The 23,550-nt window shown below is 43.2% G+C and overlaps 2 protein-coding genes across 7 annotated transcripts in view; one reads left to right on the top strand and one right to left on the bottom strand.

The window, feature by feature from the left end:
• Positions 1–579: 579 nt before the first annotated feature.
• On the top strand, positions 580–20,234 carry znf395b (zinc finger protein 395b). Of its 3 annotated transcripts, none has more exons than XM_061753282.1 (10): positions 581–779; positions 5,432–5,648; positions 6,897–7,072; positions 7,151–7,263; positions 9,504–9,703; positions 11,566–11,666; positions 12,073–12,361; positions 17,261–17,356; positions 17,875–17,981; positions 18,794–20,234. In XM_061753282.1, exons 2-10 carry the CDS (start codon positions 5,526–5,528, stop codon positions 18,903–18,905), a joined length of 1,317 nt encoding a protein of 438 aa, XP_061609266.1. In that variant the 5' UTR covers positions 581–779; positions 5,432–5,525; the 3' UTR covers positions 18,906–20,234. The 3 variants fall into 3 exon arrangements, with proteins under 3 accessions (XP_061609267.1, XP_061609266.1, XP_061609265.1); XM_061753281.1 differs by having other exon boundaries at positions 582–779; positions 5,461–5,648; XM_061753283.1 differs by lacking the exon at positions 17,875–17,981 and having other exon boundaries at positions 580–779; positions 5,461–5,648.
• Positions 20,226–23,550, bottom strand: part of pnocb (prepronociceptin b) — a 43,940-nt gene continuing 40,615 nt past the window's right edge. For all 4 annotated transcript variants that reach the window (XM_061753290.1, XM_061753286.1, XM_061753288.1 and 1 more), the window contains exon 3: positions 20,226–23,025. In XM_061753290.1, the coding sequence (XP_061609274.1) occupies positions 22,390–23,025 (636 nt within the window). In that variant the 3' untranslated portion in view covers positions 20,226–22,389. The remainder of the gene's footprint in view (positions 23,026–23,550) is intronic.

The raw sequence follows: 23,550 nt of genomic DNA, 5'->3' as shown, positions 1-23,550 counted from the left end.
CTAAATTGTTCTCAGTCTTAAGTTCAAACATATTTAATGTATTTGGAAAGAATCACGGAAATACATTTACAGGGTCTTTAACATAGCTCATAACACATTGTGCTAGTTGTTATTTGCCAATTTCATAGAGTGCATGGTAAATATGATAGCAATGCCATTTTTTATTTTTTTTTTTGCCGGATAATACTACCACATTAATGTAAAATCTGAGTTTCAGAAACAAATGGCTAGTCATGAAATTGCTTACTGTGTAATATGTGGTAACATTAAAATTTATTTACAATTGTAAATAAAATTTTCATTTCACTTTTGTAATGATTTAAAATATTCAAAAGAAATACTGTGATGACTGTAATGTATATATATATATATATATATATATATATATATATATATATATATATATATATATATATATATTTATTTATTTACTTATTTTTTTAAATTCTACTACTACTGCTAATAATAATAATAACAATAATGAATTCATTTAATGACATGTAGGTCCCAAATCCAGACCATGCGGGATATGTGATGATGCTGCGCTAAGCCGTCACCGCCTCACCTCGTATGTCGCTATGAGCGCTGTGTGGCCAGCTGTCAGCCCGGCATTGCTCGAGCAAACACACACACGTAGACGCACGTAGCGCAGAGCAACCCAACCCCCTTCTTCCCTTCCTTCCCCCGGCACTGACGGCCGGGCCAGGCGACCCCCCACCGCCCCCCGCCGCCGCTACTGACTGCAACGAAGAGACGGATTGACCGTCTTTATCGACCGAGTAAGTGCAAGAGTGTTTTTTTTCCTCCTCACCCAATAAGATTGGTCGAACAGTGCATGCAAAAAGCAAAGTGCATGTTTTGCTGAAGCTGTGTGCTCGAAACGCGAAGGAGTGGGGGTGGGGGGGGGAGTGTATTTGCTCACAGTGTAAGCGTCGCCGGGTGGAGATCAGCCATGTAGTGCAACTTTCGCTTAGCTAAATGTGGTATTTATTCGTTGTTGAGGAGCAGACGTGAAAACAACCAATGTGAACAGGGTGGGGGGCTTGCGTATATTTGAACTTGTACTCGACATTTAAGATCCATTTTTTTTTTTTTTTGGACGCAGCTGCGTCGAATGTGCGGCAGAATGTAAACAAACATGCAAGGTGTATGATGAGGATGTTTGTGCGTGCCCTTTGAACTCATTTCTGCTGGTGTTTGTGTAATTCGAGTCGCATTTGAGCTGCCTCAAACGCGGCTTTGACTGATGATGATGATTCTTTTTTTGTTTGTTTGTTTTCACCCCGTTGTGTAAGCCACAGCGTTGACACACTCTCGTTTGCTTTGCCGTTTGCATCGAAGTGTGATTTTGTCACGCTGGGGTTTTGGCTTTGCGGCCGGCGTCCATTTTTATGAGTGTATCAGCGTGAAAACACGGTTATTTTCGGCACTATCCCGTCGTCCAGCACAGCGCCTCCCGGCGAAACTCGTGTCCGAACACGTTGTCAGGAAGGGGGTGTGTGCCCAAAAATGAGCGGCCAGCCAATCGGGGGAGACGCCTGCCCACATTTATGGCGCTTGTTTACTACGCGTTCTCGATTCTGATTGGTGGAACGCTTTGCCAGGTTTAACGCTGCATTCGGAGGCACACAAGAGGGTGGGAAATTTGAATTTTAGTAGAACGTAATGGCTGGCGAAACAGGAGAGTAAACGACAGCAATAGCCTGTCCCACGTGCTATTCGATGAAGTGCTAATCAAAATTCAGTATTACAGTAACAGATCACAATGTGTGACTAATGACCAAACTGAACATTTCCACATATAAATCCTTTGAACCTATTAGTCGCATGCAATGCAAAATACAACAGTGCAGCACAATGCAGATTACAGCCTCTTTATTGATTCACATGCTGATCACCACAAAAAGCGTATATAGAAAATGTAATTTACAGTATTAAAAAAAAAAAAAAACTTTTTGTTATATATTTAAAAACTGGCGGCACGGTTTTCTCCGGGCACTCCGGTTTCCTCCCACATCCCCAAAACATGCATGGTATGTTGATTGAAGACTCTAAATAGCCCGTAGGTGTGAATGGTTGTAATTTATTTTAATTATCATTTTACAACTAGGCACGGCAGGACAAGATTAGCCAATCAGAGTGTGTAGTGACAGGAGGCGTAACCGAATAGTCTGTCAGTCCTTTCCACGAATAATTGACACTTCCCTAAAAGTTATTATAATCACTTATATTAATACTTTAAATAATAAATATGGCGGCACGGTGGGCGACTGGTTAGAGCGTCTGCCTCACAGTTCTGAGGACCGGGATTCAAATCCCGGGCCCCGTCTGTGTGGAGTTTGCATGTTCTCACCGTGCCTGCGTGGGTTTTCTCCGGGCACTCTGGTTTCCTCCCACATCCCAAAAACATGCATGGTAGGTTAATTGATTGCCCGTAGGTGTGAATGTGAGTGCGAATGGTTGTTTGTTTGTATGTGCCCTGCGATTTGCTGGCAACCAGTTCAGGGTGTACCCCGCCTCCTGCCCGATGACAGCTGGGATAGGCTCCGGCACGCCCGCTACCCGAGTGAGGAGAAACGGCTCAGAAAATGGATGGATGGATAATAAATGTGCCAGAAAGTATGATCCCAAAACACATAAATAGCACTTCAAACACTTATAAACACATTGCTGTACCCTTAAAAATACAGTACAGCAGGGGTGTCAAACTCATTTTTGTTGCCGGCCACATTATAGTTACAGTTTTCCTCAGAGGGTCGTTGTGACTCGGAACCCATATAAAGGTTTCATCGCCTTATCATCTTATTACATGCAACAACATTGATGGATGACTAGTTTTGAAATCAGAAGTGAAGGATAATACTCGGATAAGACGCCCGTCAGGATGTCCAAACCGGCCCGTGGGGTAAGTTTTAGTTCATTTGTCCATATAGACTCTTATTTTCAAAGTCACGCTTTCATTTTGGTACAAGCACCGTAGAACCGGAAGTGCTGAGACTCGGAGCTGAGAGAGAAAAAAGACTGCTTACCATCATCCATCTGCACAGTAAGACGTTTTGTGTAACTGCCGCAGAAGCGACGGCTGTAATACATCATATATTGTTTGTTAATTCCATGTGAAAGTGCAGTTAAAAGTTTGTGAAGTTACATGGGGCATGTTTTATTCAATTGCTTTAAGTGACTGTGAGTGTAGTGGTACAGGCTGCTGCCTTAAACGCAGATGGCCTGCGTTCGATTCCCTGTCAGTGCACCAATTCCGAGCCCGGATAAAAATGCGCGGATTGCGTCAGGAAGCGCAAAGTGTAAAAACTGCCAAGCAAATCATGCGAGTGACTCGCTGTGACGACTCATGATAGGGAAACATTTTAAAAGTCACTTCTTTAGTGAGTACAAGCTAATTTGATGACTGATAATATGTTTGTAAATGGAGTTGGGCTGCTTACCTCATATAGATTCATTGTTTGTGTTTTAGCTCAATTATGCCAGCTTTGTTTGGCTAGGTTCCTTTTTAAATCTATGTAAATTAAAAAAGTTATTTCATAAAAGGTATACTGTGATCCACTGTGATCTGTAAGTTATGCATGTATACATGAAAATGCTGATTTATAATATTGTTCAGATTGCACTCACTTTTGTTAAGACATTTCAGATTGTTCATACGATTTGAAACAAGCTTTTCAAGATAATTATCAATAAAGGTGAATATTAAAACACGACACGCAATAAAATGTACATAGTGTACAGTACTACTGTGCATTGCTGTATGTTAAAGTATGAAAGGTGTTTAAGAGTATAAGAAAAGTTTATGAGTAAGGTAGGTGTTAATAGGAGTTTAAGGAAGATTAATACAGCTTTAAAATCAATCAAAAACATTTGTGGTCGCTACTTCGCAAATTTCACCAATTGCGGGGGTGGTCCGGAACCTAACGCCCACGATAAACGAGGCATTACTGTAAACGGGTCCGGCCCACCTGAGATCAAATTGCAGTGAATGTGGCCCCTAAACTCAAATGAATTTTGACACCCCCAGTGTCGGTGGAACTTCCACATACACACGAAACAACCTTATTATAGTGGACAACTAATTAGATTTATTTTTGCCACCAATTAAAGAGACACTTACTTTAGTCTTTACTTTTCCGCCCATGACAGGTTCCAAACAAAGGTGAATTTGCGAATTTGTTGAGGGTCCGCTGTTATGCAAGTTGCAACATTTAGTTTTTCATTTTCTCCCAAAAAATGTCTGAATCTTCATGACAACATTCAAGTACACCCAGGGAAAGTGTTTGGATGATTTGGTGCGAAAACAAATAAAGTATTGTTTCAGCCTTGGCTGAGATATGCCGTCCATTGCGTGCCACTCTGGTTAGCATTCTAGTAAATTCTTGTAAATAGCAGTTCCAGCTGGAATTTATACAGAGATGAATCTTTTACAACCATTTTTTTCTGTAGATTTAATTACATATTTCACAGTTAATCCAACTTTGCGAAATAGTTTAGGAGGTGAATTTAAGATTCAAAACAATTATTGAGTTTCAGCATTTGCTAAAACTAAATGAAGATGTTGAGCATCTGAAAGCATTTGAGCAACCAATTTGGTCAGAAGAATTAAGGACAAACTACAGTATGCCAAACCAGAAAAGAAAGTTCCTGTTTGTAAAGTTCTCTCATTTGATCTTGGATTATTGCTACTTCTGCAAATGCAGCAATAATCGCTGAATGGTCATCATGAATCATCAGATCACATCCACTCAACGTGTTGTCTGTCACGTATTTGGGCAACACACAACGACCCAAAGCTATTACATTTGGCCACAAGATCTGAATGGTGGTTTTCTCCAGATTCCTGCAATAACATTCAAAGTTTCATTTGTACAGTGATATGTGACAATGACTGCTTTGGAAAATCTCACGAGACCCAAAGCAGCCATTTTTTAGGTTAATAAACTTCAGCGAACCAAACTTAATACAGTATTTAGTAGTTCGTTCCCATATAAGCATATTCATCACGGAGAATGTTTTAGAGACGGAATCTAGTTATTTCAACAAATGTTCTATTATGGAATGTTCCATGAAGTCAGTTAACAGGACCACATCATACATTTTACACATGAATTTCCTTTTTTGTCACATTACTGCCTTTTGTTGCTCGAGGCCGAACTTGTGAGCAGAAAAACTAAGGTGTCATGGTGCTGTCATCAGACTTGTTCAAGCGGGAATTTTAGAACTTCATCACAAACATGTCATTCGCCACCAGTTAAAGGGGAAAGGTGAAAACCAAATTACTTTTGGGAAGCAGAAATGGTTAAATTAAGCATACCGGGGAGTTTCGTTATGGGAAATGTAAGCGCCACACCCACACTCCAGACATTATTGACCTGTTGCTTTCAAATCATTGTGGAAGTTATGTTTTCATACGGTTGCTTCACAGCTCGTGCTTTTGTGGTGCGTCACCCGCAGGGAGGTTTGACCCTGTGCTCGACTGCTGAGTCCCCACACTACACAGCAGCAGCAACAGCAGCAGCATGGCAGCTATGAGATCCCAGGACGGGGCAGAATCCGAGCCAGGCGGAATGGCAGCAAGGCTGCAGGCGTGCCTGTCCGACATGCTTGCCATCAACGGACCAAACACGCAGCAAAACACTCCGGTGAGAAGACAGACTGAGATCAGTTTCCCATTCTAGATAGATAAAGGGGACATATTATTGAAAAAAATGCTTTTTCATTGCTCATTCACAAAAGTTGGGTGGTCTCTTTGGTGCCTTACCCATCCATCAAGTTTAAAATTCAACAACCAAGTAAGTGAGTAACTAAATTAGCCAGTGGTTGTTTTACGCTCTCGTGTCACACAGCTCTTCAAGTTCATGGTTATGAAAGTGCTACTCAACTTCTTCATGAGACAGAACTGCACCCCCCCCCCAAAACTGAGTGTTTTGCCGAGCAGATTTTACGTGTATTTTTGGGGCAGTTTGGCGTAAGAATGCCGGAGGTCTTTTGTTAAGACACCTCGGAAATGTTTTATATTGTGGGGGGAAAAAACATGCTTAATATGTCTCTTTTAATTTATATGTCATCCACATCAGGTTCATACCTGGCACCATACACAACATGCAATACACACTGTTGTAGGGACAGTCATTTGACTAAATTCAAATAATCAATACATTGTTATTATTTTAAATATTGTTAGTGTAATTATTTTGGATGACAGAAAATAGTAGGGCAAGTGTGTTACGCTGGCAGATATTGTTGCCTTCCAATGAAAATCATATATGTAGCTCCATGTTTTTTTTTTGGATTAGAAATTAATGAACATTTGGAGCTAAATAAGAGGTATTCTTTTCGATGGAAAGCGATGATATCTTTATTGTAGTTGTAACTTTCTGGCGTTTTGAACTGCACTTATGAGAAGCAAAACAAAAAAACAGCTCTTGTATTGGATTTCGTTATATTGTGCAAGTGTACATAATACTTTTCTCTGTTTATTTCCTTCATGGCAGTATATTGGCAGTTATAAATCCTCTTTTAGAGCGCTGAAGTCATCCCACACAAATGGGATCATCCATTCTTGTCCCTCTGTTACTGCCTAGTCAGTGGTTGGCACTCGCTACCATTTCATACTGCCTCCATTGTTAGCCATATTGTCTGCAGGCAGGACACCACAGATGGGCAGGAAATATTTGTTCAACAGCTTTACCCGTCCGTGGCCATAGCAAAACTCCAGTGCCGAGGTTTATGTAACCAGCTTAACCGAAATAACCGGTGTATGCCTCAGCACATTGGAGCGTTTAATGATTTGCTTTACTGCCGCCATACACAATAAATGTAGTCTTTGAAGTGAATCGGCATTGAAACAATGGCTCATTTGGAATTTTACCTTTGAACCACCGATGAAGATATACACACAGAACTCCGTCCAAGATCCGTTCACGGACAGAAATATTCACAAGAACAAGACGGTCCACCTGCAGCGTGAGCTGGAGCGAGGCTGGAGCATCGTGCCCGCTCCCCTGCAAACAAGGGCCCCTGCAATGGACCCATGCGTGGTATCAGCTAGAGAGCCTGCATACAGGTGAGAGACATGTTGCACTGTAAGAATTAGTGAGTGAGCTCAACGGTCTGCTTGCAACTTAAGCTCTGTTGTCTCCAGTTTCCGTAGCCCAGAGTCAGTGGAGATGGATGAGATCATGGCGGCCATGGTCCTGACCAGCCTATCCTGTAACCCTGTGCTCCAGAGTCCTCCACAGACAGAAACTGGAACAGGTCTGTGGCACATGGTTTTGAACATTTATCATCCAGCCATCCATTTTCTTTAGCACTTGTCGTCATGGGGAAGCTAAAGCCTATCCCAGCTGACTTCCCGTGAGAGGCGGAGTACACCCTGGACTGGTCGACAGCCAATCGCAGGGCACATATAGAAAAACAACCATTTGCACCTATGGACAATTTACAACCTTCAATTAATTTAGCATGTTGGAGTACCTGGAGAAAACGCACGCAAGCAAGCACGAAACCGGCAAATGCCACACATCTCTTCCAAGTTGGAAAACGTCATTAGATTCCGCTCAATATTTGGCACTTAAAAAAATTCTGGAGCAGGATAGATCATTTGCATCATTTTTATTAGGGCCCAACAGATTCATCGGCCAATATTAGCCCTTTTCAAATTGGCAATAATTGGCCGATCTTTTGCTGAGTTGTTATTTTGTATTTTTTATTTATTTATTTATTTTTTCACACATTACAACATGACACAAAGATAATGACGTCCAAACAAACAAAACAATTGGCAAACGGTTGCCGATTTTTCTCTCTGTTGTAAAGTTAAACAAATACTCAAAGATAAAGTAAAACAGTCAAATGGTCTGCCTGTAATTCAGATCTTTATTGTTGTAAGTGTTCAGGGACCCAAAAATAAGTGACATTATTTATTATACATATTTTTAATGAATCAGCCAATTAATCAGTTATCAGAATTTTATTCTGCCAAATATTGGAATCGGCATTAGCCTAAAAAAAATCCATATCGGTCATGCTCTAGTTTTTATAGAGTGTAAAGTTAGCTACCTACTCCTAGTTAAAACATATTAGTAATTCACTTTGAGCATCATTATTGCCCTATTTGAATAAAAATGCTTTATTGTAGGTTTATCATCCCTATTTACATATCATAAAAGCAAAGCAAAAATAGATGCTGGCAAAGTGATGAGGAAAATATCAATATTTAATCAGCGAACAGAGGGGGCAACAAAGGGAAAAAGAAATATGATGGTAAATCTGTTTGGCTAAAGAGAAGCACATCACAACCTTGGCACCCATATGGGACACCTGCTGTTCTCTGTAGGATGGGCAAAGTGGAAAGCAGCAGAGAGCACTTCTACAAGCACAGTGTCTAAATTTAACGCGCATTTTTAATGACCAACCATTTTCATAGTTTTTATTTTCCTGGATTTAGCCACTTTCCAAAATGTTTTCTTGAAACGTTTAAGACCCGAAATACAGTGAAGCCGCCCTTTATCATGGGGGATACATTCCCAACCTGCTCGTAATGGATATAAATATGATACAGAGACAGCATATAAAAGATTTGTATTTAGTTTTATCCCTCCCACACACTTTCAAAACATTTATACTTAATGGAACACACTTAAACATATCAAAACACACTTTGAAGTACTCTTAGTGCATGTTGTCACTGTTTCGCTGTCAAGAAATGGGAGCCTGTCTTATAACATCACTTTGAGGAAATGAAAAGAAGACTCACTCTCACAGTTGTCCAAATAAGAGGCAAAACATGCTTGCTTCAAGCTGTTTATTTGGAATCCAAGTTAAAGTTTACTGTAAAACTGACACATAAAACAAAAGAGAACGATTCATTGCACAGTATATCGTAACACCAAAATGTTCATCCAAACCATATAATTTCACCTAGCAAAAGTCTGCTAGCATAATGCTAACATACAGTGTGATACAACATAGACCGGCTAATAGAAATTAGCATAGATGCTACGTAATTATGCACCTTTAAACCACTGCTGCTTTAAACACACGGAGCACCAACACAACACGTATCTTCTCTGCTCAACGACTATTACTGCATCTTACTAGTGGACCTTCTCTGCCTCTTCTTCTTGGTCTTAATTGCGCTTAATTGCGCTGCATTTACATGAAGTAGCCCTTGGCATGTCGCGCCGCCACGTGGCTCCGCACTGAAGGTGTGCCACTCTAAATACAGTTGCTCTCCAAATGTGTCAGAGCTGTTCTCGACCTGTTCCACATGAAAAGTGCCTTGAGACAACTTCTGTTGCGATTTGGTGATTTTATTTATTTAATTTCATTCAATTTAATTAAATTCAGACTTGCCTGTTTACTGTAATAACCCATTAAAAGAAAAAAAAAAAGATCAATTAATCTGCGATATAGCCGGGGCGTCCAAGATTAACCATGATACAGAGGGGTTTCAGAGTAGTCTGTAAAACTAAACTGAATCTTTCCTCATCTAGTTGGCTACTCATCATCAGCTGACATGGAGTGCGGCGGCGGCGAGCTCTCCGACAGCGGCAGCAGCGGCTACTGGAGTTGGGATCACGGCAATGTGAGCCCGGCCCCCTCGCTATCCGTCCCGGAGATGGACAGCAGCCCGGATGAAGGCCTGAACATGGAGTTGGAGCAGGGGGAGGAGATTAATACCAAAAAGCCAAAGGTACGCACTTGTGAAGCATACGGCATACCTGTAGATTTTTCCACATGCTACTGCTTATTCTCATCCGTCCAAATCTGTACCAGGGGACGTGTCAATTGTGAATTTTAGTTTATGCCGTGGGCCCCTAAAGAATGGTTGGCAGCCTGTGTGAGCACTCTTACACTACACCGTCAGTGATCTCATTCTTAGCCGTTCTTCAAATTCATCTATGTCAAAGGATGAATGCCATTGTTCTTTATGATCGACATAAAATGGTTGAGTTAGATGAAACTTCTTTAGACAAAGTTATAAAACAACCTCATAAAGAGGCAATTATTGAGTGAAGGTTCAGAGCTGAGCATTCAAAACAATGTTGAAGTGCATCAGTCTTCTTTTGTCTTATTGTTTTCCGCCCATTTTGTTATTGCTCAACCGATTCAAACTCAATCAAAGAACAAAATGTGTAGCTCGTTCAAGACATATGAGCGATTACTTTTCTTATTCCAAAAACTTATTTTTTCTGAAGTGTTGGGCTTTATTGCCAGAAGATCACAGGCAAGATAATGCGCAGAAAAAAATGTAATAATGCATCACAGATGCCATGGTAGCAATTCAAAACAAAGCATCCAATCAGATTCCCCTGGTATCATCCCCTTGACTGCACACAATCCTATATTTGGGAAGTATTTTGGGATTGCTGTGATATTTGCTAATGTATCGTATTAACCAGTGTTACATCCTACGTCTTTGGCATTTTCTTTGACCGTTGGCAGCCCCTCTCACTATTTACAACCTCATGGAGACATTTCAGAGGGAAATGGAATTTAACAATATTTTAAATTCTATTCATCCATCCATTTGCTGAGCCGCTTCTCCTCACTAGGGTCGCGGGCGTGCTGGAGCCTATCCAAGCTATCATCGGGCAGGAGGTGGGCTACACCCTCAACTGGTTGCCAGCCAATCGCAGGGCACATACAAACAAACAAACATTCGCACTCGCAGTCACACCAACGGGCAATTTAGAGTCTCCAATTAATGCATGTTTTTGGGATGTGGGAGGAAAGCGGAGTGCCCGGAGAAAAGCCACACAGGCACGGGGAGAACATGCAAACTCCACACAGGCGAGGCCGGGGATTGAACCCCGGTCCTCAGAACTGTGAGGCAGACGCTCTAAGCAGTCGTCCACCGTGCCGCAAATTCTATTCATTTTATTCTATTCTAAAAAAATAAAACAAACAAAAAATGTATCCAATCCAGTATACATAATCTTGACAAAAGAATAAAGACATACAGTACCCCCTAAGCAATTAGTTAATCAATCACAGGTTGACTCCCTCGTACAATCTGAATCTTAATTCTTCATTTTACCTCAACATTTTGGACAATTGTATGCTTCCTGTAAAACTATATGCAACTTTGTGGCAGGATTTTTTTTCCAATATGGCTGCCATGCTTGGTATGGAAGAATTTGACTGAGAGGTCCCGACCTCAACCCCATCAAAAACCAACGGGATCAACGAGAATAGAGATTATGTGCCAGGTTTTCTTTGCAAGATATCAATGGCCTGTAAAAAAAAAAAAAAAAAAAAAAAATAAATATCTTCCTGGAAGAGTGCAAGCTGTTGGGACCCACTTCATATCATGTTCCATTTTCATTTTACAGGCGTCCTAATAGTTTTGTCCATGATTCATATTTTAAGCAGCTCACTTTAGTGTGTCCCATAGAAGCTTTAATAAACTGCAAAACACGTTAAGTGTCGTAAATAACTTGGCTTTGTACAAAGTATTGAGAAAGGTAGAATTTTGATTATGACAATTATGCTGTATAGAGTACATGACGTACTCGTACCTTACCTTGACATTGTCCATGTTCTCTGTCACAGAGCTCTTTCAAAGGTTTGTACAAGTGTCTGTGGCCCAGTTGTGGCAAGGTGCTCACATCTTCCGTCGGAATCAAAAGACACATCCGAGTCCTGCATCTGGGGTGAGTTTGTCTCTTCACCAGTTCATTACGCATTACATTTTGTATGAATATGTGTCTAGATTCCCCTCAAGTTTTTGTTCAATTGTTTACATTTCAGTATTAAGATGTGTTGCTTGTCGTTGTTGCTCTATGATGGATTTGTAGAAATAATAATATAAGGATGTTGAACAGCCGTTATTTTTTTTTATGAGCTTCATATCTTCTTTCTGTGGCAACCTCGCCATTGTAGACTGATGCAGACAGCAACAACATTAAAAAAACAGGAAGGAAGAAAAATTTTAAGTGGTCGGAGGAGCTCTGACTTAGCAATTGAACATGAAGAAACACTTTGAGATTTTATATCTGGGCCACAATGGTGATTCTTTAGCTAACAGTTAAAAAAACAACAACATGCTTTTCCTGACAGCAATGGGTCAGATCAGTCGCAGAGAGAAGAGGACTTCTACTACACTAAGATCTCCTGTGAGGCAGTGGACACCAGCATTGCACTAGTTCCTTCCCAGCAGGCTCTGGGACAAGCATCCCCTCTCAGCTGGGCCCCGTGCAGCTCACCAACCGGTTTGGCTGTTCAGATCCCGACGGCACACAGGCCAAGGTCCAACTCCAACTCTGGCCTGGGCCCAAGCCGGCCCGGTCCGCTCAGCCAGTCGGCCCCCAGCAGCTTCTGGCAGATCCACACAGAGCATCTCTATCAGGTTAGTTTGGAGAACCGACATTAAACATTCACCCATCCGTTGTCTATAGCGCTGTGAGTGAGACGTACACCCTGGACTGTTCCCCAGCCAAATGCAGGGCACATACTGTATATAAAATTTAAAAAAAACACATTTAAAAAAAAAAAAAAAAGAGAGAACCCCAATCCCACCTATGGACAAGTTAGACTCATCAATAAACCTAACATATCATTATCTGGAATGTGGGAGAAGTCTGGAGCCGAAATTCCAACCCAAAACAACAGAATTGTGTGGCAGACGTGCTAACCACTGGCAGACCGTGATGCACAATGAAAGCATGTATCGCCCAATAGTTTTTATATTTGAAAAACAAAACTTGTTTTACATAAATAACCCAGATGTACAGTATACACTAGTTCTGAATAACAGCACTGCACTTTCTATTCCAAATCAAAACATGAAGACAAATTTTATTTAAAAAAATGTGTTCCGTGATAGAAAGTGAAGAAAAAGGAAGCTGTTCAAATCAATAACATCTAGATTTCAATAAGTTCATTCTGTGAAAAGAACAGGTGTCAAACAGGTGACCCTTATTTACGTACAAAGGCAGCTGGTTATAGTGCATTCCTCTCTGACAGTCTGAGTAAAATGGGTTGTACCAGAGTTGTTCAAGAAAAACATCCATCCATCCAATCCATTTTCCGTACTGCTTCTCCTCACTAGGGTCGCGGCCATGCTGGCGCCTGTGGCAGCTGACTCTGGGCGAGAGGCGGGGTACACCCTCAACTGGTCGCCAGCCAATCGCAGGGCACATAGACAAACAATCATTCGCACTCACATTCATACCTACGGGCAATTTAGAGTCTTCAATTGACCTATCATGCATGTGTTTGGAATGTGGGAGGAAACCGGAGTGAAAAACCCACGCAGACAAAGGGAGAACATGCAAAGTCCACATAGGCTAGGCTGGATTTGAACCCGGGTCCTCAGAACTGTGAGGCAGATGTGCTAAAACAGCATATGTAGAACTGATTAGAGAATGGAGAGGGGCAAATATATCAAGTGCAGTAAATTATGGGCCATCCATCCACTCATCCATTTTCTACCGCTTATCCGAGGTCGGGTCGCGGGGCCAGTAGCTTTAGCAGGGACGCCCAGACTTCCCTCTCCCCAGCCACTTCATCCAGCTCCTCCGGGGGGATCCCGAGGCGTTCCCAGGCCAGCCGAAGGACGTAGTCTCTCCAGCGTGTCCTGGGTCGTCCTCGGGGTCTCCTCCCGGTGGGACGTGCCCGGAACACCTCACCAGGGAGGCATCCGTATCAGATGCCCCAGCCACCTCATCTGGCTCCTCTCAATGTGGAGGAGCAGCGACTCTACTCTGAGATCCTCCCGGATGACCGAGCTTCTCTCCCTATCTTTAAGGGAGAGCCCGGACACCCTGCAGAGGAAACTCATTTCGGCCGCTTATATCCGGGATCTTGTTCTTTCGGTCACGACCGACAACTCGTGACCATAGGTGAGGGTAGAAGCGTAGATCGACCGGTAAATCGAAAGCCTCGCCTTTCGGCTTAGCTCCTTCGTTACCACAACGGATCGATAGAAAGTCCGCATCACTGCAGACGCTGCACCGATCCACCTGTCGATCTCCCATTCCATTCTTCCCTCACTCATGAACAAGACCCCAAGATACTTGAACTCCTCCACTCGGGGCAGGATCTCATCCCCGACCTGGAGAGGGCACGCCACCCTTTTCCGACTGAGGACCATGGTCTCAGATTTGGAGGTGCTGATTCTCATCCCAGCCGCTTCACACTCAGCTACGAACTGCTCCAGTGAGAGTTGGAGGTCACGGCTTGATGAAGCCAACAGAACCACATCATCTGCATAAAGCAGAGATGCCATACTGTGGCCACCAAACCGGGCCCCCTCTACGCCTTGGCAGCGCCTAGAAATTCTGTCCATAATAGTTATGAACAGATTCGGTGACAAAGGGCAACCTTGGCGGAGTCCAACCCTCACCGGAAACGAGTCCGACTTACTGCCGGATATGCGGACAAAAACTCGGACACTGGTCGTACAGGGACCAAACAGCCTGTATCAGGGGGTTCGGTACCCCATAGTCCCGAAGCACCCCCCACAGGACCCCCCGGGGGACACAGTCGAACGCCTTCTCCAAGTCCACAAAACACATGTAGACTGGTTGTGCGAACTCCCATGCACCCTCGAGGACCCTGCCGAGGGTGTAGAGCTGGTCCACTGTTCCACGCCCAGGACGAAAACCACACTGCTCCTCCTGAATCTAAGATTCAACTTCCCGACGGACCCTCCTCTCCAGCACCCCTGAATAGACCTTACCAGGGAGGCTGAGGAGTGTGATCCCCCTCTAGTTGAACACACCCTCCGGTCCCCCTTCTTAAAAAGGGGGACCACCACCCCAGTCTGCCAATCCAGAGGCACTGTCCCCGATGTCCACGCGATGTTGCAGAGGTGTGTTAACCAGGACAGCCCTACAACAACCAGAGCCTTGAGGAACTCGGGGCGAATCTCATCTACCCCCGGGGCCTTGCCACCGAGGAGCTTTTTAACCACCTCGCTGACCTCAACCCCAGAGATAGGAGAGCCCGCCTCAGAGAACCCAGACTCTGCTCCCTCATGGGAAGGCGGAATTGAGGAGGTCTTCGAAGTATTCTCCCCACCGGCTCACAACGTCCCGAGTCGAGGTCAGCAGCGCCCCATCCCCACTATACACAGTGTTGATGGTGCACTGCTTCCCCCTCCTGAGACGCCGGAGGTGGGACCAGATGTTCCCCGCCTCCCCCGGAACGTGAGCAAAGTTCTGTCAGAGGTGGGAGTTGAAACTCCTTCTGACGGGATTCCGCCAGACATTCCCAGCAAACCCTCAAAATACGTTTGGACCTGCCACATCGGACCGGCATCTTCTCCCACCATCGGAGCCAACTCACCACCAGGTGGTGATCAGTTGACAGCTCCGCCCCTCTCCTCAGCCGAGTGTCCAAGACATGCGGCCGCAAGTCCGATGAAACGACCACAAAGTCGATCATCGAACTGCGGCCTAGGGTGTCCTGGTGCCAACTGCACGTGTGGACACCCTTATGCTTGAACATGGTGTTTGTTATGGACAATCCGTGATGAGCAGAGAAGTCCAATAACAAAACACCGCTCGGGTTCTGATCGGGGGGGCCGTTCCTCCCAATCACACCCTTCCGGGTCTCACTGTCATTGCCCACGTGAGCATTGAAGTCCCCGAGCAGAACGATGGAGTCCCCAGCGGGAGCGGTCTCCATCACCCCCTCCAAGGACTCCAAAAAGGGTGGGTACTCTGAACTGCTGTTTGGTGCATAGGCACAAACAACAGTCAGGATGTGTCCCCCCACCCGAAGGCGGAGGAAGGCTACCCTCTCGTCCACCGGGGTGAACATCAACGTACAGGCGCCGACCCGGGGAGCAATAACTACACCCACACCTGCTCGGCGCCTCACAGCGTGGGCAACTCCAGAGTGGAAGAGAGTCCAACCCCTCTCGAGAGGACTGGTACCAGAGCCCAAGCTGTGATTTTTATTTTATTTATTTTTTTTTCCCCCAGTGCAAAGCGTGTTTTTACATAAAAAATACAATTCAAAGATGGCAGAAAACTGATGAACAGCAAAGCAATATTAGGTGCAAGAACGCAGTTTGTACATTGTTCCAAAAATATCCACTCGCTCAGTTTTAATAATATACTATCTTTGTCCTGCATGTCCCCTAAATTATTTGGCCTTCTCACCTTACAGTATAGGGCAGTTAGTTCACTCTGCTTTGTTGAAAGATCCCTGATGCGTCTCCCTTGCCCTGTGGCATGTTCAAACCACCATACGTGTTTGCGACACTATTAACGGCGTTAAATATGTACGTGTTATTGGGTGACACAGATTTTAGGAACCTCTCGTGGACTTTAAACCATTGTTGTGAAGAAAAAAAAAATCACTGTTGTACTTTTGATTTCAGAGCTTGGCCGCTTCAGTATACTTCTCGCATTAACTTTGGTTCCCAGCATGCATTGCGCCATTCAATGCTGAATTTCTTTTCCATAATAAGGACATAAATCCTTATCATTCAAGTGTGTTTATGTTACCTCTAGTTCATTCAAAGTCTGCATTAACTGTCGGCTCACATTTATGTTGCATTGTGTGCGATATAGTAACCTCCCGGTCAGTGCCGTTTTATGGCAAACGAAGCTGAGCTAAGTGTTACCTAGCAATTTACCAAATATATAAGACGCTAGTTTGCGCTTCCTCTTAATTACGCAACAACGCCTCCTTCCCCGAGGGAAAAGAGCCTCCTTTTGTCTTGTATGACTCATTAGCGCCACAAAACATTCATGGCTGACAACATCTCTCAGCAAACTAGGTACCATTCCGAGTGTGGCCCGGGTGACACCAGTTGCCATTTCTGCTTTACGCTGTAGCCATGACCTGCCAGTGGTTGCCTTGAATTTGGCAAAATAAGCTATACTGACCAAAGTTCCTGGTGTGGATTACAGCAGCCAACATTAGGTTATTTGGCCTCAACCTGACCTATAAATGAAATGGGTCTTCTGATGGGTGAAATTGAGACAAACAAATATTTGATACAATAGGATAAACAGCCGGTCCAGCAAAGCTAAATACATTTGAACGAATGGAGAGATACTAAGTTAGAGTTACTCACAGTAAATTTAACTAAGCTAAACTCACACTATTCACTGTGTAGAGTTGCAATTGAGGAGGGGGAGAATGAGTTGCAGCAAAGTGGAGGTCTGTGTGGATGAAGGCCTTCAAATTTTTTGGGGGGGTTTTATTTTTCTGTCCACAAACAAGATGCAGCCAAATAGTACATCACATCTCAATGAATTTAATGACGCTCATGTGGTGTCTTTTATAGGCCTGTAGCCCTGTCCAGGCATCCGTGGCCCCAAGAAGTCCAGGGTGCCACACTTTGACCACCCCAACCGCAGCCTCTGGCCACAATAACGCTCAGGTGGGTCTTCTTGTGGCCCAAATCTGTCCACCATGTATGGATCTGAAAACAGATGTAGATACATTACACATATCGGTCTACTGTTTTTTTATTTGAGTGTTTTAGATTTATGACTTGGAAGTGTTTTTCATACAAAAACAGTTTGCTGCAGTTTTGTTATGTCGGCCATTCATGATTATACTACTGGATTAGCGTTGGTTATTGATATACTACGATGCAAATCAATTTATGTACAAATTTGGCGTTACACCCCTTGTATCCAGACTGTCTGTGTTATTTTTTTAAATAGCATTTAGAAGACAAAATTGGAGAGAAAATGAAAAAAAGAAACACTTTTTTTTTTTTTTTACAATGGTTACACAGTGAAAGGGAATAATGTATAGTTTTTCTGGTATGTGGCCGACTCACAGTTGAAAAGATCACTCTGCCACTGAAAAATGCAACAACCACAGGCCGAGTGTAGGGTCTTGCCTCTTCATCTATTAAAGAATGCCGCTGCGGTCGTCTGACTCCCTCAGATGGTGAAACCTCGCTGTCGGTCTGTCAGTGTCGGGGAGCAATGGCTCCAACACAACAGGCTCCAGACAATGAGCGCGTCGCCCTCGCGCACTCACTGCTCTTTCAGGTGAGACGTCACATATTGCTGTTAGCGCTCACCGCTGCTCCGTCGACATATCCCGCCTGCCATTAAGATTTAAACGGTACTGAAGTGCACGCTGTCCAAACACATCACATGCCAAATGACAACACATAACTGTAGAGACTCTGCAGAAAAGTCAATACCCATTTTCTTTTTGGTAGCCGCAAGATAAATATTTAGCTTTGTCAGTTTATGAGATGGGCATCGCTCTGGAGGAGGATCGATGCGTCTCAAATTTGAGACGTGCTATTCAAACTGCAAAGGCCCTACAGCACGCTTAATCATTCAATCATTAACTATTAAAATTTCCCAGTACATGCGGGACAGGTTGGACTACTGCCTACTTTTGTATTAAGATTCATTCTGTTGTTTAAAAAAAGCGCCAGACACAACAGATGCCTTGCATCTGGAACAGAGTAGAAATAAACTGTTTCAAAAACGGCACTGTATAAACGCTCTGTCCGGCAAATCTGTTATGAACCACATTCAAACTGTAACACGTTAAGTCATCTTCAATACATTTAATAGCTTTCTGTAAGTCTCTTTTACAATATTATTATTAGATCGAATACGATCGGATATCGGATAATCTGCTGTTGCTGAAATGTGTAATTTGAACATGTTCGCTGTACCACAGCTGTACGGTACTTGCCTTAAAAGCCGATATATTCCCTCTATTATCAAGGTAGGCTGTGGCTAGGTACAGCAATATTGATATTAAGCAGACCAGGTCAGAAAATCAAGATATAAAATTGAAAGGTTTATGTACAATATGAATGCCCTTGTTTAATTCGCAGGAAAGGTCGCGGGGAGGCCAAGAAATGTCGTAAGGTCTACGGAGTGGAGCGCAAGGACCAGTGGTGCACTGCCTGCCGTTGGAAAAAAGCCTGCCAGCGTTTCCCCGACTAAACTGCACAGTGGATGGATGGATGGACGGATGCATGGATGGAAGGATGGATGGATGGATGGATGGATGATAAAATACAATTTTATCAAAAAAGCGGATATAGTGTATATAACAGCCAATGAGAAAACAATTCTTTTCACGTGTCATTGTTTTTGTTGTTGTTGTTTCTTTGGGTTTTTGTTTTTTTTCCAACCAGCCTTTTTCATAGGCTGACACACCAGATGGTTTGTTACAAAACAATTTGAGTTCCACCAATTCATATGGGAAAATCCAGAACAGAAACTGCTTGGCAAAAACATTTTCTTAAGCGGTTGCAATGTGCCGAAGAGTAAGTTTGCAGCAGCTAATTTAAGAAGCAGACTTTTGTTGAAATCAGGAAAAAGAAGTGTAAAAGCGAGCCTTAATGTCGCAAAAAAACAAACAAAACAAAAAAATGCTCCAATGGCTGCAGCCATTCGAATCTCTTCAACATTCGGATTTCTCCGGCCATTTATTATTTGTCTGTTTATCCTTCCCTTGGGCAATGAAGGTTTGTGTATGTTTGTAACCTGTCAGTCTGCCATGATGCTAACTGTTGACTGACGATCATGTGACGTACTCGGCCTACAATACTCTCCTACTTTATCCAAAGGTCATATAATTACAGCCCTTGTAACCCTTCTGTAGAGTATTAGACTGCTTAGATTGCTTGTTTGTTTAATCCAACACTCTTCCGGTGGTTTATGATGTATATTATTATATTGTGTGCTTTGAACATTGTACAAGTATTTTGTACCTTTTTTAATGTCTCATTAAGCCTAATGTTTTGCGTTCTTTTTCCATGTTTATGGCACTTTGGTGGAATATAAAATCACACAGATAAGCTACAGTACATTTGGTTTCATTTAACCAGATTGCTTCCGTAAAAATGGATACTCTTCCTGCCCCATATGTTGGCAAACAATCATTGTTGATGGTTGTGGTGAAAAGAGTTTGTAAAAGCAATAAAAACAAGAAAGAAAAGAAAATGCCGTATATTGTCACACTAAAACACTGAGAATTTGAGACACTTTTCTGCATGACAGTCCACAAAAGAAATAGCAAACTATTTTATTCCTGATTTTCTATACACATTTTTACGAAGACTTACAACAATGACTTAACGTTAAAAATTGTTTAAATTTACATTGTATTCACAAATGTCATGATGTGATGTGAGTGCAGAGAAACACACACGCATGCATGTGTACCGTTTCTCAAACACGCTCTACACACACAAACACACTCACGTATACACACACAATGTACAGACATCATTACATCTCAGAATACACTATTAAGATGTAAAACAATGACTGTGGCTGCGAGTTTTTTTTTGTACAATAATGACCATGGCTGACATGCACCGTTAATTCCTCCCCTCTGCTCTTAAAAGATACATTAAGATGGCATCATTTACAACTCCTTTGGCTTTCCACGGTGTGCCACACACCCAATGACAGGCCCAGGCCATTTCCAGCTCCACTGACCTCAGTACAAATGAGTCTTTCCTTTCCGTACGTATCGCAATATGTTGGACCTGCGACTTGATTTCTGCAACATCACAGTTAGAGTTGTTTAATTACTAGCTGTAAGGGGAAAATCTACTAACTAACCAATGAATATTTTTTTTTTTCCTCGAGAATTCAATAGCTGAAAACATAAGGTCATTTTGGCAAAACTCCCTAATAATTTTCGGAGGGCAAAAAGTTCCAGGAGATAACTGTGTAATTTCCGTCTCATTACACAGATAAGAGAGTTCAGAGCAAATGGTTTGTTGTGCTTTATAATTTCATCGTGATTGCAGCGTGTGGGGTGGAATAAAATCCACTTTATTGCACGCTATTGGCAGCATGCATCCTCCTCAGGCACTAGAGGGCAGTATTATTTCACCTTAAAAGACTCCAGGGTACCGTAAAGTATTGTTTCTTTGTTTTGGGGGAGATTTCGAAAAGAGATGCCATTTAGTGAGTTGTCAGGTAGAAAAAGCAACAATTCGATCCCTTGTCTTTAATTTATGATGCAGAAATAGCAGGGGGGGGGGGGGGGGGGGGGGAACAGCTATGCACTGTTAACAATCTGTGTGAGCCCAATTACAGCACAGGTGTCAAACTCAAGGCCCCCGGCCAGATCCTGCCCTCCATGTCATCTTATGTGGTCCGTGAAAACAATGATAACCGAATGCAGGGGCAAATATGTAATATGTAAGTAATGAGCCCAATTTAATTTAATCTTCTAATAATTGACTTTTTCCCAGAAATGTAGAAACATTCACAGTTTGTAGTTTAAATACTGAAGGTTTTTTTGTTCGTTTTTTTTTTTGTTTAGGTTTTGTTTAAGCCTGTCCACTTCCTGTCAGACATTATGAAAATAATGTAGTTGTTGGATGCCTGTAAGAAGCAGAGAGCTCTGACTGAATTTCCTCCAGTGGAAGGGGGAGCCAGCACTAAACAGTTTCAAAAGGTTGCGAAATGTTTAGGGGGAAGCAGCAATAGGCTACAGCACAGTCAAGAAGCGGGTGTCCAGGATCAAAGGTGAAGAACAAGAGCCTGTTTTGAGTGACCTCCGTGATAAACAAAGGAGTGGCGGACCATCTTCAGCAGTTCATCCTGGGAATAGGGCTTGGCTCTTTGTTCTTTGTCTTTGATCCTGGACACCCACTTTTTTTATATACTGTGCTGTAGCCTGTTGCAGCTTCCTCATACACATTTAGCAACCTTTGGAAAAAACGTATGAGTTGGACACCCCTGATTTAGTCATTTCATTTTAAAAATTGTCACTAAATGTGTTCCTGTTTACACAAAATATATGCATTTTTTGTTGCTGGGTTCACTGATTGTACCGTATGTGAACCGAACTGTGAACTTAAAACCTAGGTACATACTGATCCCGAACTGTGTTTTTTTTTTTTGTGGCATACCGGCCGGGACTGCGACACCCCTCGCGATGATGCATTCATGTGGTTTCACGGTTAAAACCGGCCTCCTGACGGCAACTTAATGTACAATGTGGCCCGTGCTAAAAACAAGTGAATTCCAGACTGACTCCACTCAACTGAGTTGGGGGATAGCATTAGGTCCAATTCAAGAGAAAGACTAGAATATTGAACTCCCAAGTCTCGACATTTCAATTTATTCAACACAACTAATGAAAGCTGGCTGGGCTGTCTGGGCTCCCAAACTAAAGTGCAAATGACTTTTAAGTACCATTTATGAAAGTGCAGTCAAAAGTCACACCTGGTTTTTCAAATCTCATTTGGCCCTGTCTCTCTCGTTACACCGACACACAAAAATATATTCAATTGCACTTCTCTAATTCTTTTATTTCACAGGACGGCATGTTAAATATTGATCATGGTCAAAGCATTCCTTGTTTTACTTGTTGGACACAAAGAGCTGATGACAATGGAGGAAGTCACAGTTCAGACTGTTGAAAAGATGATTGGTTGAGGTATGCGGAGCAACATGTTTACAGTTTGTTTTGCCTCCAGACTCTTGTTACCGGGTAGATGTTGAAGCGGCCGCTGCGGCTGCTCCTCATGCCAAGGTACTGCCTGAGCAGCTGGTTGACCCGTTTCTGACTGTTCCATTTTCGGGCAGATTTACGGACGCCTATGAAGCCTCCGTAACGCTTCTGTAGGTGTCTCGCGGGGGAGCCAATCAACTTCCTGTAACCGTGGCGGCCCCGCTGAAAGCCGCCAAAGCGTTTGGATAAGCTAACGGCCTTTGAGCTTTCATCCTGCTCGCTGACATTCCCGCTTTCCCTCTGCTCGCCTTCTCCGTCATTCAGATGGAGAGCCAGACTCTGCACGTCCTCCCCCGCCTCCGAGGATTCGAGCAGAGATGAGTCATACTGGACACGGCGCGGCTCAAACGGGGCCTCATCCAGGTCCTCATTCTCCTCTTGGAAATGTTGCGCGGCTGCAGATTGCAGTTCACTATCAGCGGTCAGATCCAGAGAGGTCATTTGCAGCTCTCCCACCGTGCTTTTGAGCACGGCGCCTTCCTCGGCATATGGAGGGTAGATAGCAAGCTTTAGGGTGCGTTCACACAACTCCCAGGTGAGCGAGGAGGAGATCTGACCCTTGCACTCCAACAAGCACGCCTGTAGAAAGAAGGAAGCAGCTCGTGTTAATACAGATAGTTGACATGGGTGGGGTGAGACAGTACAAAGCATCCATCCATCCATTTTGTAGAGCAGCTCATTAGGGTCAAGGGTGAGTTGCTGGGGCCTACCCACCTGACTTGTGGAAATTTGAACGTGGGCCGCATTTGGCCCGCGGGCCGGATTTTGGACACACGCCTGATTTAGAGCATGGCCATAGGCAGAGAAATGGAAGGAAGCGTTCATGAAACATGCCTAAGCCAATTCAATATGCTACAGGTCAGCAATTTCCAACCAGGATGCCGTGGTACCCTAGTGTTCCGTGAGAGACCATCAGGGGTGCCACGGGAATCTTGACTTTATTTGTCCCAAAAGTCTAGGTATTAATAACAGATCTTTTTTTTTCTCTTCATCAACAGCAAAAGGCAGTGAAAGGCAGAACAATGCTCCTCCATTAGATGGCGGAAGATACCGTACAAAAAAAAAAATCCAAAAATCTCTGTATCCACCTGTTGCCATTCATAC

Source organism: Phyllopteryx taeniolatus, chromosome 18 (genome assembly GCF_024500385.1).
Source record: "Phyllopteryx taeniolatus isolate TA_2022b chromosome 18, UOR_Ptae_1.2, whole genome shotgun sequence".
NCBI classification, from domain to species: Eukaryota; Metazoa; Chordata; class Actinopteri; order Syngnathiformes; family Syngnathidae; genus Phyllopteryx; species Phyllopteryx taeniolatus.
The sequence above is the reverse complement of the archived record's forward strand: the minus strand, read 5'-3'. Positions and strand labels throughout refer to the sequence as shown.

Bases quoted from the DNA above. Each gene is read 5' to 3' on its own strand.
- znf395b (XM_061753282.1), top strand. From the start codon at position 5,526: ATGGCAGCTATGAGATCCCAGGACGGGGCAGAATCCGAGCCAGGCGGA. The intron at 9,704-11,565 runs GTACGCACTTGT...TCTCTGTCACAG, and splicing joins TTAATACCAAAAAGCCAAAG to AGCTCTTTCAAAGGTTTGTA. The intron at 17,357-17,874 runs GTGGGTCTTCTT...TGACTCCCTCAG, and splicing joins CTGGCCACAATAACGCTCAG to ATGGTGAAACCTCGCTGTCG.